Raw genomic sequence first — 18,229 nt, 5'->3', positions numbered from 1 at the left:
GGGGGGAGAGCTACCAGAGAATGTAGAGTGGACAATGGGGGGAGAGCTACCAGAGAATGTAGTGTGGACAATGGGGGGAGAGCTACCAGAGAATGTAGTGTTGACAATGGGGGGAGAGCTACCAGAGAATGTAGTGTGGGAAATGGGGGGGGGGGAGCTACCAGAGAATGTAGTGTGGACAATGGGGGGAGAGCTACCAGAGAATGTAGTGTGGGAAATGGGGGGGGAGCTACCAGAGAATGTAGTGTGGACAATGGGGGTAAGGCTACCAGAGAATGTACTGTGGACAATGGGGGGAGAGCTACCAGAGAATGTAGTGTGGACAATGGGGGGAGAGCTACCAGAGAATGTAGTGTGGACAATGGGGACAGGGGAGCTGCCAGGTGATGTAGTATGATGGTAGAGGAAAGCTGCCAGTGAACATAGTGTGGACAGCTCAATCTCCATCTAGTATTAGAATTAGACACTGTGGGAAAACACAAACCATTCTTATTTCACTTTGAGAAACAGTTCTACTACTGCTGCACCTGGAAATGTTCATGTACCATAATGCAGTACTTCAGTAGCCATAGACTGTAGCATTTTCAGGGACTTCACAATTTAGTATATTAAAGCAGAACTAAACCCTCCCAACCTTTACAGCTTAGGAAGCTGCCATCTTGGCCAGTATCTGAACTGCAGTTTCCACTGTGCTGTCCATGTGATCAGTTATGACATCACTGATTTGATAGCTTAACAGTTCAACTGAGAAGAAAATGTGACAGTTATCGTTAACGGCATGCCTTGGCTACTGAAGTACTGCATTATGGTACATGAACATTTCCAGGTGCAGCAGTTGCACAAAGTAGAACTTCGCTGATCTGGGAAACAAGTTACATTGGCAGGTTTAGCTCCAGTTTAGGAGCCGATGACCGATACACAAACATATAAATACGACAATGCATAGATGGAGTTACCAGCTGCTGCTTCATGCAGGTCATCCAGGAAGAAAACATGGCGGACTCGGCGGGGTCGGGCTCGTTTCAGCCCCAAAGGAGGAGGGGCTTCTTGTTTGACTGTGAGGAGATGTCTCAAGTGTGCAGCTTTTAACACTGGATGAAATGAAATCCTCAGAGATAATGATCCATGTGGTATCGCTGATTGCACAAGGGTGGTCTTCCCACTACCAGGAGACCCCACCAATAGTAGCGGGTGTCCAGAAGAAGCCAGCAACTGAGCTGCATACAGGGGGCTCTCTGACTGCAAGATAAACAGTGAGATGTGAGAGACACAGACTGCACAGAGAGAGAAAGAGACTGCACAGAGAGAGAAAGAGACTGCACAGAGAGAGAGAGACTGCACAGAGAGAGAAAGAGACTGCACAGAGAGAGAGAGAAAGAGACTGCACAGAGAGAGAGAGAAAGAGACTGCACAGAGAGAGAAAGAGACTGCACAGAGAGAGAGAGAAAGAGACTGCACAAAGAGAGAAAGAGACTGCACAGAGAGAGAAAGAGACTGCACAGAGAGAGAAAGAGACTGCACAGAGAGAGACTGCACAGAGAGAGAAAAAGACTGCACAGAGAGAGAAAGAGAAAGAGACTGCACAGAGAGAGAGAAAGAGACTGCACAGAGAGAGAGAGAGAGAAAAAAACTGCACAAAGAGAGAAAGAGACTGCACAGAGAGAGAAAAAGAGACTGCACAGAGAGAGAGAGAGAGGCTGCAGAGAGAGAGAGAGAGAGAAAGAGACTGCACAAAGAGAGAAAGAGACTGCACAGAGAGAGAGAAAGAGAGTGCACAGAGAGAGAAAGAGAGTGCACAGAGAGAGAAAGAGAGTGCACAGAGAGAGAGAGAGAGAGACTGCACAGAGAGAGAGAGACTGCAGAGAGAGAGAGAAGGTGAGACACAGACAGGGGGACAGGTTGAAGAGAAATAAAGAGACACCTGTGTGATAAGGAGAATGAGACAGAAGGACACACTAAAGCCGGCCATACACGGTTCGAGAATTTTCTTTCGAAAATTGTATCAAATAATTTTTGTACAAATTTGGCACCGTTAGTGGGGTGCAGCAACAGCCGATTTTCGTGCCACAATCAAATTTGAGGAATCAGACATGTTGGACATTTTTTGAAAAACAAACGATTTTCAAATCAATGATGGGAGAATCATGCGAGAAATGTAATAAAAAAAAAATGCGCATGTGCAAGAAAAGAAAATTCCCAGAGAGAAAAAAATATTCCCGGCCACAAAAAATATTTTCTGTAGCAACATGAAGGCTTGGTCGGCCAATTTTCGAAAATCAATGGTGGCATCATCAGATCACAAAAAAAATGAACTTTCTGATTTTGAAAAGAAAATTTGTTTGAAATTCGACCGTGTGTGGCCTGCTTAAGACATGCCAGACCTGACATGCATTGCATCTAATATGGCACCCACCTGTGGTAGAAGAGTCCTGGGACAGGGTGTGAGATTGGTCCCATCTGTGCTCGGCGTCACTTCAAACACTGATATGTCTGGAGGAATCTTATTTTGTACTGCAAAATCTGACAGAGACTCACGAAAAAATTTGTCGAATTCAGAACGATGTCTGTAGGGTACAACAAAAAGCAGTAGAGTGTAAGCTCCAGGGGCTGAAGACTCATAATAAAATGCAGTGATTAGCCTGCAGAAAACTGAACCCTAAGGAGGTAATACAAAGGAATGACTATGAGCTAGATCTAACTGGCCAATCATCAGTGCCAATCCCATTACCGTAAGTTAATAAGAACAAATTTGCCCTTCTCTATGATTACATATTGGCATTTTTGCACTAATGCCTGTTTGTGATGTTACCCAATGTGAATATCCCATTGATGCATTCATCCACTAGTGTGTATTGAATGTGATATGGACGTTGACCACTAGATGTCGCTATAGCGGGAGTCAGGTCCCTATGTTCCGAAGAGGTGGTGCTGAGGAGGTTTTAGATTGGGCCTCATTTATTTATAAACATTTAGGTATTGCTTTGCCTCTACCGCGGCCTTGAAATGCCTGGAAGTGATCTGCAGTGCTGCTGTCTGTTGCGGTGGGCGCCATGTTGGAGCATCCTGCCGTACGGCGCATGCGCTGGATCAGCTGTTTGGCTGGAGTCTTTTTGCCCGCACGGCACATGCGCGAAATGGGCGCCATTATGGCGTCATCTCGTTCGTACTGGGCATGCGCGGGATTAGGCGCCATGTTGGCGTCTCCCCAACTTGGACGGCGCATGCGTTGGAGCTCAATTGCTCAGCATGACGCTTTTTTCCTTTTTTTCGTTTTTCAAATAATTTATGCAACGTAAAAATAGGTTGGGATCCATCAAATTATCTCTGCCCTTTAGTTGATGAGGTTAGGGCATAGCTCCCAACTGTCCCTGATTTTGAGGGACTGTCCCTCATTTGGAGCAATGTCCCTCTGTCCCTCATTCCTCCTCATTTGTCCCTCATTTTGGTCTGATCTATATAGAATCATATAAAATGCACTTTTTATCTATTAAAAAGTGTTTCCCAGTGCTAAACCTTTCATCTGATTTCTAAATTGCTGCATTTGTAAATTCCAAAAGCCAATATAAAGGAAAAGTAGTAGTAAAAAAGCACTTGTGGGTTTAACCAATCTTGTTTTTTTTTTGTACAATTCTCCTTTAAGGAGGCATGGCAAGGGGTGTGTCCTATGCCTGCATACTTTTGCTGATAGGTGTCCCTCATTTCCATCTCAAAAAGTTGGGAGGTGTGGGTTAGGGCCCCTGGCTGATGTAGTGGAATATGTTATGTTTAAGCCCTCCCCACCTTTGGTTGTGCAGCATGTCTGCAATGTTGGGTGCCATATTGTAGCCCTTTTTCCTGTCATGTGTACAGGTTGGGGAGGTGGCCACGGACCAGCGTGAGGCTCAGTTTTATTTGTGTTCTTATATATAGAGGTGATGCAGCATGCTGCTCGTGCCCCTGGAAGAAGTACGTTTTTTACGAAACGGACGTAGGGCGAGCGGCGCGCTGTCGTCACCCAAGAAGCTCCTAACGTTCCCCCAGTGGACGGGTGCCTGAGAGTTTTGTGTACCGGCCGGCACATTAGATTCAAGGCAAATTTTAAACTGCATAACTGTAAGTGCAATTTTAATCTTTTAATACATTTTCTACACATTTATTGCACTATGTGGAGCTGTCACTATTTCTTACATGGTGGGCATTGATGCTGTTGAAATTTCTTGGAAAACGAGATTCAACAGGACTGCATATCCGAAACTGCGAGATTGGGACCTATTATATGCTGTTTCTGATCTCCTGTCATAAGGGATTGTGGGAATTCGGTAAGAGGCCAACCTATAAGTGTGGTGGAGGAGATGTCACTCTTTTTCTTTTGGACACGTTTATAACCAATTCGTACTGTGGCACAGATGCATGGGTGTTTGACTCATTACTTGTTATCTAATGGACTCTTCATTGTCAACATTTTGGACTGTTTATTAACTCATTCAGAGCCAAAACCCATATTTAGCTGATGTTTTGTGATCCAAGTATTTTTGTTTTTTGTTCCTGTTTTTTGTTTCTTTGCAAATCATGTTTCACCCTAGTGGCCATCAAGTTCATTTTTGATATAGCAGCCAGCCTTTCACTCATATTACTATAGATCACCCACTTGCATACGTTTGTGTTGATCAAGAAGGGTGGTCGAGGTAGCGCGATTTATATTTTTCTTATGTTTATTTCTTGTATTTATTGTTTACACGGTAATCGCAGCACCTGGAGGGATCAGACTGTAACTATGTTGCAGGTTCTTTTTCCCCCCTCTTTCTTCTTTTAATTTTTAGCGCAGTTTCTTTCCATTTTTCCTTGTACTGGAGGGTCTATTAATTCTAGCTGCTGGGGGATTTATTGTTGCTGGAGGGAATCTATTTGTACAGGGTGAGGGTCTATTGTTGCAGGGGAGGCCAGTTGTCGCTGGTAGGAGATCTATTGTTGCTGGGGGCGGGCTCTTATGCTACTGGGAGACATCAACTGTTGAGGGGTCCTTTGTTGCTGGCTACAGGGGATCTATTTTACTTCCTATCATATACAAATTACTTAGCACCACAAATTGATACTTGGTTCTGTATCCATTACTGAGAGGTGGGTAGGGAGTGGAACCAAAGAATGGTGCTCGGAGGTGGGTAGGGGGTGGAACCAAAGAATGGTGCTCGGAGGTGGGTAGGGGGTGGAACCAAAGAATGGTGCTCGGAGGTGGGTAGGTAGTGGAACCAAGGAATGGTGCTCAGAGGTGGGTAGGGAGTGGAACCAAATAAATGGTGCTCAAAGGTGGGTAGGGGGTGGAACCAAGGAATGGTGCTCGGAGGGGGGTAGGGAGTGGAACCAAAGAATGGTGCTCGGAGGTGGGTAGGGGGTGGAACCAAAGAATGGTGCTCAGAGGTGGGTAGGGGGTGGAACAAAAGAATGGTGCTCGGAGGTGGGTAGGGGTGGAACCAAAGATTGGTGCTCGGAGGTGGGTAGGGGGTGGAACCAAAGAATGGTGCTCGGAGGTGGGTAGGGGGTGGAACCAAAGAATGGTGTTTAGAGGTGGGTAGGGGGTGGAACCAACGAATGGTGCTCGGAGGTGGGTAGGGGGTGGACACAACAGGTGACTCAGAAGTAGGGAGTTCCTGCACCTTTTTCTCTGAGAAAAAAAGCCCTACCCGCTGTACCATGTTGTATAACTAAAGCCCATCAAACTTAGAAGACTGGCAAAGTTATTGTTTTTGCTGTTTGTTCTTTTATTTTCCCAAGCTTCATTATCTCAAGACTGGTAGTACTGCTTCAATGCTGTTTCATAAAGTTTTCAACAAAGCAATATACTTTGTTTCTTGACCCAAATCTTCCTCAGCAAACGCGTATACTTTCCTTACAGATCCAATGAGATCTTGGCGACAAATTATTTTGTGATGCACGTCATACCCTTGTTAAAGGGGCTGTAAAGGATTTTTTTCCCCCTAAATTGCTTCCTTTACCTTAGTGCAGTCCTCCTTCACTTACCTCATCCTTCAATTTTGCTTTTAAATGTCCTTATTTCTTCTGAGAAATGCTCACTTCCTGTTCTTCTGTCTGTAACTCACCACCGTAATGCGAGGCTTTCTCCCTGGTGTGGAGAAAGCCTCTTGAGGGGGGAGGGGGCGAGCAGGCAAGTCAGGACACTCTCTACTTTGCAGATAGAGAAAGGAGCTGTGTGTTAGTGGGCATCCTGACACTCCTGCTCGCGCCCTCCCCCCTCAAGAGGCTTTCTCCACACCAGGGAGAAAGCCTCGCATTACTGTGTGGAGTTACAGACAGAAGAACAGGAAGTGAGGATTTCTCAGAAGAAATAAGGACATTTAAAAGCAAAATCAAAGGATGAGGTAAGTGAAGGAGGACTGCACTAAGGTAAAGGAAGCTATTTATGGAAAACAAATGTTTCCTTTACAACCCCTTTTATTGTCACGAACCATATATTTGTATTTTTTTATGCTATATTATAAAATCCAATAAAGAAATATTGTTCAAATACACAGTAGGTGGAAACAACTACACAACAACCAAAAGTTAAGAATCTGTACTTACTTAGGATGGAGGTGTCCACCAAACCCCCAGATAAAAGCATAAAGGAAGTAGCTTTGTGCACAGTGGTGGCTACTGTCTGTAACGTCCTGGTGGGAAAAGCCTGGTGACTCGGTGAAATGACCTCCAGCAATGCCTGAAAAGAGAAAGTGTCAAAATGGATGACAATACACCAGGCCTCATCTTCTACCAGCTAGGTTGCTTACCAATTGGGGGTTCTGTGGTCAATCGGGAATCATCATTGACTTTTGCGACACCAGGAGTTTTCTGTAGGAGCTCTGGAATTTCAGATGTCTGAGCAGAGATCCTCAGGAGACGCTGATCCATAAGCGCTTGGAGAATTGCGCAGAAAGAGGAGACTTCCTGCACACCGCATGCTGTGTTTCTAGACTGCACACTGTGTGGGTACAATGCGGAGGTGCAGTGCTGCTCCAAGAAGCAAAGAGTTCTGGGTATCAAACTATCACTTAGATTTTGGAGAAGGTGCTGTGTGCTCCACGAGATTCTGTACTTTACGTATAAACTGGATGTGAAGGCTCTGAGTATCACCTTCCATGTCTCCTGTCCACCACAGTGTACAACGCTGCATGCGGTTGATACAGCAGGACTCAGTGTCGACATGTCAGCCATTTCAAATAACAGTTTGATACAATTGTTGATATGAAGCCGCTGTCCACTGGCCAAAGTCAGTGTTGGGTGTGGGCCAAATAGACAGGAAATGGGCTCTATCCATCCCGGGGTTGCAGAACCATCAAGTATCACCCACTTCTCTGTTGAAGACTCTCGTTCTGCCCTGCGGAGAATGTTGGAGAAAATTCCGTTGGTTTGTTCCTCATCCCTTTCCCCACCCAGGAATTCCGTAGGGCTCAGACTGTTGGGAAAGAGATGGACAACGTGTACTGGTTGGTGTTTGTCATCAATGTGAACATTCAGGGCTTTATCAGATTCCAGAGGATCCACATGTTCTGCTAGGATATTTAAGGCTCGATGGAGAACTTTCCAGCAAGTGGTTTTTCCTCCACCTGGTGGACCTGTCAGCAGAACTCCAGAACTATGCCGAAGTGCCTGGAAGAGTTGCACAATATTATTACTGAGTTCTGCATGAACTTCAAGGCCAGATTCTTGCATATTTTGAGCAATGGCACTCCACAGAGCAGTGTCCTTGTTGGCAATAAATGGAGGCATGTACATTGGGAAAATACCTTTGAGGATGTTTTGAAGGTGACTAAGTTGAGATACCGAAAGACTAGACCAAAGGGACAATGTGGAGATTGCTATCATAATGCTCTTTTCTTCCTGTAGGTTGATGCGCACAGTATTATTTCTGGAGTTGATGAAATGTGGATCTACAGAGTTGTAATCAGTTTCTTCAGTCGTTCCCTGAGATGCCTTATCTTCTCTGCAGTTCTCAATGCTGCTAAAGGAGTTGTTTATCTTTAATATAGAGATGGCTCTCTGTATTACAGTTTTCATAAGGATGGAAGCTTTGCCTGCAGAGACAGCCCCACACTCCTGGGCTAGCTGAAAAAATCTTGCTATCCTGCGGGCAAGATTGAAATGTCCCCGGAACCCCGCAGCAAGAAATGCAAGTTCTGCTGAGGAGCAGAGTTCAGGAGGGCGGAAGGACACTGGTCTGAGGAGGAGGCGAAGGTTCTGTGGGAGGGGACAGGAACTGTTAATGTCAGGAAGAGTCACAAAGCAACCATAACCCTGATTCACTGGTACTGTCAATCCATTTAACTGGATACTGCCTTGTAATTTGGGATGATCCATGGACTTCCCCTCCCCCATCAAACCCTGGCAGGAAGACTGTATTTCCTGAAGAAGCTGTCCTAGCGATGCCTGGATGCTGCTCTTTAATTTGTGCACAGCACCCAAAACAAGCCAGGCCCCACTTTGCAGAGCTCCCTGGAGGTGCTGAGTAAGTCTCTTCAGCGTTAGTCCAGACCAGCATTTCAACACCTCAACATGGCGGCCAAGAGTGTTGCCTAGAACCATCAAAGTCTGCATTCTGCTACTCTCGTCTTGGCCAATCACAGCCGCACACTGGGAATGGTGTAGTCCCATTATCAGGCCAAGAGCTGTTTTCTCAGAAAGCGGTGTTTCTGCAATGCTCATGTCCAACCCAACATACTCATATCCATATGGCAAACGGTAGCCACACACATCCACATAGCATTGAAGTGATGATGATCCTGGATGTGTTTGTGAGTCCGATATCTCTGGATCATCATTGTCATGCGTTACATTTTCAGAGCACAATCTCGGTGAAACCCTGTACTTAAACAGCTTGGACCAGGAGAAAGAGTTCAATGTCTGTATCTCAGTGTTCAGCAGACTTAGTGTTCGGTCCCTCTGCTGTATGGCTAATATTATCCAGGCTGAGAAAAAAGCCTGTTCCCTGTAGAGGGTTTCTTTAGTGACAACCTGTGTGTAGTTTGTCAATCTGTCAGTTAGGAGCTGTATTTTTAATCTGTGCTGGTTTTTTAGAGATGACTTCTGGTCGGTAAGGAGGACCTTCTCTATACCTTCACACCACAGCACTTCCTCGGTGACCGCTAAACATTGCCAGGGATAGGATATTCCCCTAGCTACACACTGTCCTGTACCCTCAAGACTTTCCTTCCTGAATTCAGACAGACAAAGCTCCAGCTGATCTCTAATATTGTCCTTCAGCCGGCTCTCCATCTGTATCAGCCATGAAACAGTCTTTGGATTCCACTGAATGGCAGATTTGAAGGTCAGCATCTCTTGGAAGTTCCCCGTCACCCCCAGAGTTAATGACTGGCTGCTATAGAGGGGAAACGTGGACATGTTGGGGGACTGACTCTGAAAAGTCACGTCAGTAAGATGGGGGAAACATAAGAGGGCACAGGGCAGACGTTCAGAAGGTTCTGGAGAGGCGGCAAGAATTTCCACCAAATCCTGGTCACCCAAAAAGAAGAGTCGTGGAAACGCATAGCAGTATGAATGCAGTACATCCGCCATGTTTATTATGATGTCTTCCATGACACTGATTCCTGTACGAAGGGCAGAACATAAAGCTTCGCCATGAAAATGGTGATCCCTCTTTCTTCTGGGATTTAGGATGGACAAAACCAGAGGATCTTGACGTGTCACCTCCAGGAATGAGCGAAAAGTCTGGTCAATGGGCAGGAACTATGAAGAAGAAGAGGACACAATAAGTTGAGCATTCAATAAAGGAACACAGAAGACAGGAAAGAGCAGCAGAAAAACACAAAGGCTTACAGATACTGGTGGACACATAGGCCCGGATTCACGTAGCACTTACGCCGACGTATCTCGAGATACGCCGCTAAAGTGTAAATGCGCGCCGTCGTATCTATGCGCCGTGCCCATAGAACTAGATACGCCTGAAAATAGGCTTCCTCCGACCGACGTAACTTTCCTACGCCGGCGTATCTTGGGCGCATATTTACGCTGCCCGCAAGGGGTGCTCCCATTGATTTACGCTTCGAATATGCAAATGGCTGAGATACGCCGATTCACGAACGTACTTGCGCCCGTCGCAGTAATATACGCCATTTACGTAAGGCATACGTCCGGCGTAAAATTATTCCACATATAGGGAGGCGCAACCCATGCAAAGGTATGGACCACGGAACAGCCGTCGTATTTTACGTCGTTTAAGTAGTACTACGTGAATAGGGCTGGGCGTAGGTTACGTTCAGTGATTCAACGTATCTTAGGCGTTCTTTCCGATGTGATTCTGAGCATGCGCACTGGGAAGCGTCCACGGGACATTCGGCCCATCATTTGCATGGGGTCACGGTTCATTTAAATGTATCACGCCCACTTCCACCTACTTTGAATTAGGCCGGCGTGCGCCTAGGAATTTACGTTACGCCTGCGCAACATTGGGAGCAAGTGCTTTGTGAATACTGTGCTTGCCTCTCTGTGTTACATCGGCGTAGTGCATATGAGATGAGCTACGCCGGCATAAAGATGCGCTCAGGTATGTGAATCCGGGCCATCATGATCTAAGCAGGATAATATTGTCTCCCTGTTACAGTTGGGTCTCCATAGATCTGTAAACCAAAATATTGACCACATTCCAATGTAGACAATAGATACCAGAGGAAAATCTCAGAATCTTATTAGATTAACTGTGACAGGTCCTCACTGAAGTGGGCGGGAACATCCAAAACTCCCAGATGGGTGGGAAGACCCAATTTCAGGTGGGTGAAAACAGAGCCAGGAACTATGCATGGGAAGATGCAGTTGGAAAAGCCAAGACATATAAGAAGCTGATGGGTACTCTGCCCCACCAGATCTCATCTATAACTGAAATATTACTTGAATTGACCAAACTGGTGTATATTTTACTGTACATACATCGTGCGTCTGAGTATAATGAAGTCCCTTTATCTGTCATATTCTAGACTGGGCTTCTCTTTATAATGTAAAACTGAACTCCAACCTTCTCTTAAGTTTTGCACAGTTGTGCCGGTGTTTTGACGAGAAATGACCCCCGCCGAATAATGCCTGCCCCAGGCACGCTGGGAGATTAACCAGGGAAGACAACATATAAGGAGAATAAACCTCAACTTTACACTTACTGACCCAGTGATGACTTTGCTGGATATGAAATAAGGTATGTAATGAAAACTGGAAGGTTTTATTCAATGATTTTTAGACCCCTTTCACACTGGGGGCTCTTTGCAGGCGCTATAGCACTAAAAATAGCACCTGCAAAGTGCCCTGAAACAGCAGCTCCATTCTCTCCAGTGTGAAAGCTCGAGGGCTTTTGTAACGGAATGGCCCGTGACACCCAGAGTCTTTTGAAGGAAGTGGGGTACTCCTGTGCCAGCTTCACCAATGACTCTTGGGTCTAGGGTCATCCTATGTCCCTTTTGGGCATAGGATGACTGAGAACTGATATCTCGGATTACACGAGATGGGACATTAATGATAATTCATGTATTGCAGGATCTTGACATATTACAGGTTGTTAATTCTGTCCACAACAGGTCAATAGAGTGTCTCCTTCAATGCTTAACATAGACTGTTGAGATGCTAATTAAGTCTGCTCTAAGGTCTTCCATTGTGTGATGCTAATGACACTGTTTTGTGTGAAAAGTCTATTGATGATAAGATGTGGAATGTGACTTGTCAACTGTAGTAATTACCTCCTATAAATGCGGAGCCAGGCTGTCTGGATAATGATTAGTAATTAGCCCATCTGAATGTGTATTGAAGCCCCATTGTGTGATGGTTTGGGTGGAGTGTTTCATTGTCCCTGTGATTAACTGTCACATGCTTGTAACTGTATAAAATACTGAGTTTTACCATTAAAAGTATTCATTCATTTTGGAACCAGTAACAGAGCTGTATGTCTCGTTATTCTGGGGAATGAAATGGGTCCTGTCGGCTGGATTGTCGGATAAACTGTCGTGGGGCGATGGAATGGAAAATCGTAAACGGTGGTGACCCCTAACCGTTATAGCTTTCACACTGGAATGGTGCGCTGGCAGGGCGTCAGAAATTGTCCTGCCAGCAGCTTCTTTGGAGCGCATTAGGAGCCCATTTTAACCCTTTTTTCGGCCTCTAGCGTGGGTTAAAAGTGCCCCACTAGCGGCCGAAAAGCGCTGCAAAAATGGCGGTAAAGCGCCACTAAACATAGCAGCGTTTTACCGCCAATGCCTAGGGGGGCTCAGTGTGAAAGGGCTCTAAGGAAGCAACCAGGGAAAGCAATATATGAGCAGATTAAGCTTCAGCTTTAATTGCAGGGGAAAAGTCTACAATCTTCTGCAAGAGGACACTGTAAGGAGATACACAGGAAGAGGTACGCACCATCTCCAGACTGGGAAGCTGTGTCTCCAGCTCACACTGAACCTTCGTCAGGAAGACCCATCGCCGCTGGAAAGAGATCCAGAGATCCAGAGCAAGTGCTGGAAGAGACAGAAACATGCAGTATGAAGAGAAGAGAGACCATTGATACCTGACCTGCCAATTACATCCTGTACATTGTCTGACGGTGCAGACACCAAAGTCCTACACAAGATTTTGAAGGCCTCTTAGTATAACCCTACCCAATCACCTTGCAGCTCTTCATAATATATAGGCACAATACCTGAACATGACCGGCCTTATCTGCCAAAGGATTTGTAGTTCTGTCCAGCTGCATTTGTGATTTACACCTTTACCAGACACCCCCACCAGGAATACAGCAGCATCACCTCCCTACCCTCAGCTTACTGGACAATGAAGGAGAAGCAATGCACTGATAAGTCACCAGTTCTGCTCACTTGTTCTCTCCTACTGTCAGCAAGTCACCTGTCAGTGCATGTGCAATGGAGCTGAGGCTAATTGACTTTTGGTGCTTTGCCCTCCCTCTGTCTAGTTTGAGTGCAGGAGATGGTCAGAGGCTGATATAAATAGAGATTTAGGTACTTACCGTATTTATCGGCGTATACCGCGCACTTTTTTCCCCTTAAAATCAGGGGAAAATCGCGGCTGCGCGATATACGCCGATCGGCTAGGCTACGATCGGCTCCGCCCGCAGCCACGCTAGAGAAGCCGAGAGGAGCCAAACACACAGGAAATCCGGCTCCTCTCGGCTCGCGCCAAAATCCAAAAATGAACACCGGACACGCTCACCTGGATGGAGGCCACAGACGGACACGCTGGACGGAGACGGACACCTGGATGGATTTAGGTACTTACCGTATTTATCGGCGTATACCGCGCACTTTTTCCCCCTTAAAATCAGGGGAAAATCGCGGCTGCGCGATATACGCCGATCCCCGCTGTCTCTCTGAGAGCCGAGCCGAGTGTACTGCGCACTCGGCTAGGCTACGCTCGGCTCCGCCCGCAGCCACGCTAGAGAAGCCGAGAGGAGCTGCCTTCTGCTTCTGTATACAGTATATGTGTATGTCATTTGTATATTTTGTAAAACATGATTAAACGTTATCCTTAATTAAAATGTATTCTTTAAAAAAAAAAAAAACTTTTCATAATTTTTAAAGCTAATGTTTGGTTAAAAATGTTTTTTGTTTTTTTTTTGCTACAGTTGCTTTTGTTTTTTACAGTTCTCATTGTTTACCAGTAATAAAGGAGGCCCCGTTTTCTGCAGGCTGATGGTTACTGTAGACATTTTCTCTCTACTGATGCCCGGTCCTCTTCCTGGTGTTAAACTTTCAATGCTAAGGGAGTTAATAACTTTGGGTCTAACGTTCTATGTACCAATAAAAAAAAGCCCCTCACCCCCTCCAATCTGTCCTCTCCTCAACAACGCTTATTGCTTGTTTTTTACACTATGTACCACATTCTATAAATGGGCGAGAAGCAAACCAATGGCAGGATACCCTCTCCCCACTCTGTTACTTTCTGTGAAAACAGTGTTGTGAATGTTGGAAAGGACAGAAAGGAGTAGATAAACTATTTGTCCATCTCTTAGATTGTAAGCTCTAACAAGCTGGGTTTTCTGATTCCTACTTTATTAAATTGTATATAATAATAATAATAATGGTCCGGATTCAAGTAGATTTACGCATTTATTACGGAGGCGCAGGGCAACGATTTTGCCCTGCGCCCCCGCAATTTTTTTTGCGCTGCCCTCGATTCACGGAGCAGAAGCTCCGTAAATTGCGTGGGCGCGCCGCCAAAATGCCCGGCGCAAGCGCGCGCAATTTAAATGATCCCGTAGGGGGCGGGAATCATTTAAATTAGGCGCGTTCCCGCGCCGAGCGTAGAGCGCATGCTCCGTCAGGAAACTTTCCCGACGTGCATTGCGGCAAATGACGTCGCAAGGACGGCATTTGCTTCAAAGTGAACGTGAATGGCGTCCAGCGCCATTCACGATTCACTTACGCAAACTACGTAAATTTTAAATTTCGCGACGCGGGAACGACGGGTATACGCAACATTGGCTGCCCCTGCTAATAGCAGGGGCAGCCTTACGCAAAAAACGCCGTACGGAAACAACGTAAATTGCGTACGCAGGGCTCGCGCAACGTTGTGAATCGGTGTTAGTATGCAATTTGCATACTATACGCTGAGCACAACGGGAACGCCACCTAGCGGCCATCAAGAATGCAGCCTAAGATATGCGGGCATAAGAGCCTTATGCCACGCATATCTTAGGCTGCAGTCGGCGTAACGAGGTTCCTGAATCAGGAGCACTCGTTACGCCGGGGCAAGTAAGCAATTGCGCTGTGTAACCTATGATTACACAGGCGCAATTTCTTCTTGAATCCACCCCAATGTTCTGAAGTTCACCACCAGGAAGAGGACCGGCCATCAGTGAAAGAAGGCTTCTACAGGAACCATCAGCCTGTAGGACAATAAACATCCTTCATTACAGGTAAGTGATGTGACTGCAGCTGTAGGAAAAAAAAACGAAACTTCACACAACTTCATTAAATGGTGTTTTTATATGTACTGTTAGTTTATTTTCAAAGATTTGCCTTTTATTGAGTGTAAGCGTCTCTGCCTGGCTTACAAATGGGCTATTTCTATATAGTATCTCCTACAATAATACACTGAGACCATCTATGTAAGAAAAATGATGCCGCCTAAGCACCCCTGCTCCGGGCAATGGGTATCAAGAGACGTTAGGCAATGTGAATTCACTGGTGTCTATGGCTGGCTTATGGCAGACTTCAGACTTATATGAGATTACCCAAATCCTGAAGCTTCTGGATCCACCCTGAAATGTCATCACAAATATTGGTGGAGAAAGGAGACCCTCTCATTGTCTGAAGGGACAGCAGGTTGTCATCAATGAGACCGCAGAGGGAGCGAGTGTCTGAAAGAGATTGCATACAGGTACAGAGCCATCATCAATACGTTGTATATAACAGAGATGAGACAACATCGGTATAAACAGAGATAACACATTATCTGGATGAATGACGCCCTCCTTGTTATCTGTGATAGTCAGCACTGAGTCTGGCATCATATAACCACCACAGGAACAATAACAGGAAATACCGGAGGGAGGTATGGGGGTGTACAGCCCAAGGGGGTGCGATTTCTCAATATATGGGGGGACTTGTATCATCAAATTGTGGTTGGTGGATCCATAATACAGTATTATATTTATAACAGGTACACGTGAGGGAGGGGATATGTAACAAGGAGATCTTAGAATATAGAGAAATAGAAGGCTGTATATATACACCAATCAGCCATAACATTATTACCACCCACTATAACCCATCAGGTCATGGGCTCCACTAGACCTCTTAAGGTATGATGTGGTAGCTGGCACCAAGCCGTCAGTAGCAGATTCTATAAGTCAGTGATGGGGAACCTTGGCACCCCAGATGTTTTGGAACTACATTTCCCATGATGCTCAACTACACTGCAGAGTGCATGAGCATCATGGGAAATGTAGTTGCAAAACATCTGGGGTGCCAAGGTTCGCCATCACTGCTATAAGTCCTGTAAGTTGTGAGGTGGGTCCTCTAAGCATTGCACATCCCACAGATGCTCGATTGTCTTGCGATCTGGAGAATTTGAAGGCAACACCTAGTTGTTGTGTTCCTCAAACCATTCTTGAATTCATCAGACCAGACCACTTCTTCCATTGCTCTGTGGTCCAGTTCTGATGCTCACGTGCCAATTGTTGACACTTTTTGCTGTTGGACATGGGTCAGCATGAGCACCCTGACTGGTCCCTGCAGCTACATAGCCCCATACACAACAAACTGTGATTCTCTGTGTGTCTCTCACTGTAGATCTTCTCTCACCAAGCTCCCAATCTACTACTAGACTATCAGACTCAATCGCCATTGGATCCCTTCAGCTCTTTCACTTCCATTACTCATTATCTTCCTCAAGCGTCACCCCCGCTTCCCTGCTGGGTCCCTGGCTTGGCACTCACAGATACTCCTCAAGCGTCACCCCTACTGTCCAGCTGGGTCCCTGGCTTGGCATTTTACAGATACTCCTCAAGCGTCACCCCTACTGTCCAGCTGGGTCCCTGGCTTGGCACTCACAGATACTCCTCAAGCGTCACCCCTACTGTCCCGCTAGGTCCCTGGATTGGCACTCACAGATACTCCTCAAGCATCACCCCTGCTGTCCCACTAGGTCCCTGGATTTGCACTCACAGATACTCCTCAAGCATCACCCCTGCTGTCCCGCTAGGTCCCTGGATTGGCACTCACAGATACTCCTTAAGCGTCACCCCTACTGTCTCACTAGGTCCCTGGATTGGCACTCACAGATACTCCTCAAGCGTCACCCTTACTGTCCAGCTGGGTCCCTGGCTTGGCACTCACAGATACTTCTCAAGCGTCACCCCTGCTGTCCCGCTTGGTCCCTGGCTTGGCCCTCACAGATACTCCTCAAGGGTCACGACTGGACTGGATAACCATCTATTCAAAGAGCAGAGGTCACTTTCGTAACTCAAAGGTGAGCTTATATAGAGGTAAACATATATAAAAATATATAAGTGTAGCGCCCCCTTACTTTTAGTATGGGCGCTATGCCAAAGTTAATGGGGAATGGGAGGATTAGTGTACTCCCATTCACAATTTGTGGAAATTTGGGTTGTTGCCAATTTCAGAATTTGTCCTGTAGGTCAGTCTGCGCGCCAGGGGTACGTTATCACCCCTGGGCGGCAGTTGGCGCTAGAGGGGTTCTGAAAGACCCACTTTCCCCAGCAGCCAATCAGAGGAGTTCTGTCCTTGTTGGGCATGCTGAGGGGGGGGGGATATATCTGTGGCAACCGCCATTGGTCTCTGTTCTGTGAGGGGCCCGAGTTCCAGGTGCGGTATCCACCTTCAGGGTACGCGCATCCATGGGCCCCGCCACCGTGGCCTGCTTCAATTAGGTTATGCACCATGCGGAGCCTCACCCTAACATTGAGAGGGGGCCCCAGCGGTTTGCTGGGTCCCAACCTTCTGCTGAGAGGATCCTAAGCTGGAAGCTGTGCGATGGGGGATCGGTTTGGGGAGAACCTAGAACTAGAGGTTGCCTGGGAGGTCTGGACGAACCATCGGGGATCCGGTTGCCACACTGCATGACAGGTATGCTTAAGCTGTCAGTTGGTGACACAATTTACTGGGAGGATTCACTCATCCTGTTCTCACATATCTCAAATTGACAAAGCCTGTATCAGAGGCTCTGAGTCAGGCCGGTAGTAGAGGTCTGTTCCTCCCAGAGATCTTTAAGTGGCGCTCCGCCTGCCAGGCCTGTGATAGTCACCTGTCCGGGGGCACTTTACCCACCCTGATCGGGGTGGCGACGAACTGAGTTACACTATTGCTAAGAGCAGTCTTGCTCTTCTTCATATCCAAGGCCTGATACCAAAGTTCCTCTACGCTCATCAACCTTTCTCTATTGTGTGCCATGTTGATGTTGGCCATGTTGGGCTTTGGAATAAAGCATTAAAAACTAATTTCGTGTCTGGACACTTGCTCTTCATCTACACTCTCGGATGTCACCCCTAGACCAAGCCAAGAAGGTAACTCAATATGCCGATCCCAAACTAATCAGCGGCTCCTCCGGGGGTGAGCGCTACATAAGATACGTAGTAAACTTTTCATGTATACAGAGATAGATAGTACACCAAAAACACCTAATACATTTTTTTAAGGACATGTTCACTTACGGTCTAATATATTCCTACTACTTTCAGGTGTCATTGTCACAAGAAAATCAATGTTTTCCTGTCAGTGGTCATAATATTATGGTAGGTCGGTGT

The 18,229-nt window shown here is 46.3% G+C and overlaps 1 protein-coding gene across 1 annotated transcript in view; it reads right to left on the bottom strand.

The window, feature by feature from the left end:
- DNHD1 (dynein heavy chain domain 1) overlaps window positions 1–18,229 on the bottom strand; it is a 171,296-nt gene that overhangs the window by 66,688 nt on the left and 86,379 nt on the right. The window contains exons 21-26 of the mRNA XM_040339911.1: window positions 15,197–15,322; window positions 12,367–12,464; window positions 6,759–9,711; window positions 6,556–6,688; window positions 2,414–2,564; window positions 957–1,239 (exon numbers count right to left, since the gene is read on the bottom strand). Of these exons, the coding sequence (XP_040195845.1) occupies window positions 957–1,239; window positions 2,414–2,564; window positions 6,556–6,688; window positions 6,759–9,711; window positions 12,367–12,464; window positions 15,197–15,322 (3,744 nt within the window). The remainder of the gene's footprint in view (window positions 1–956; window positions 1,240–2,413; window positions 2,565–6,555; window positions 6,689–6,758; window positions 9,712–12,366; window positions 12,465–15,196; window positions 15,323–18,229) is intronic.

This window comes from Rana temporaria, chromosome 2, assembly GCF_905171775.1.
Source record: "Rana temporaria chromosome 2, aRanTem1.1, whole genome shotgun sequence".
Classification (NCBI taxonomy): domain Eukaryota; kingdom Metazoa; phylum Chordata; class Amphibia; order Anura; family Ranidae; genus Rana; species Rana temporaria.
This window is presented reverse-complemented; position numbering and strand designations above follow the sequence as displayed.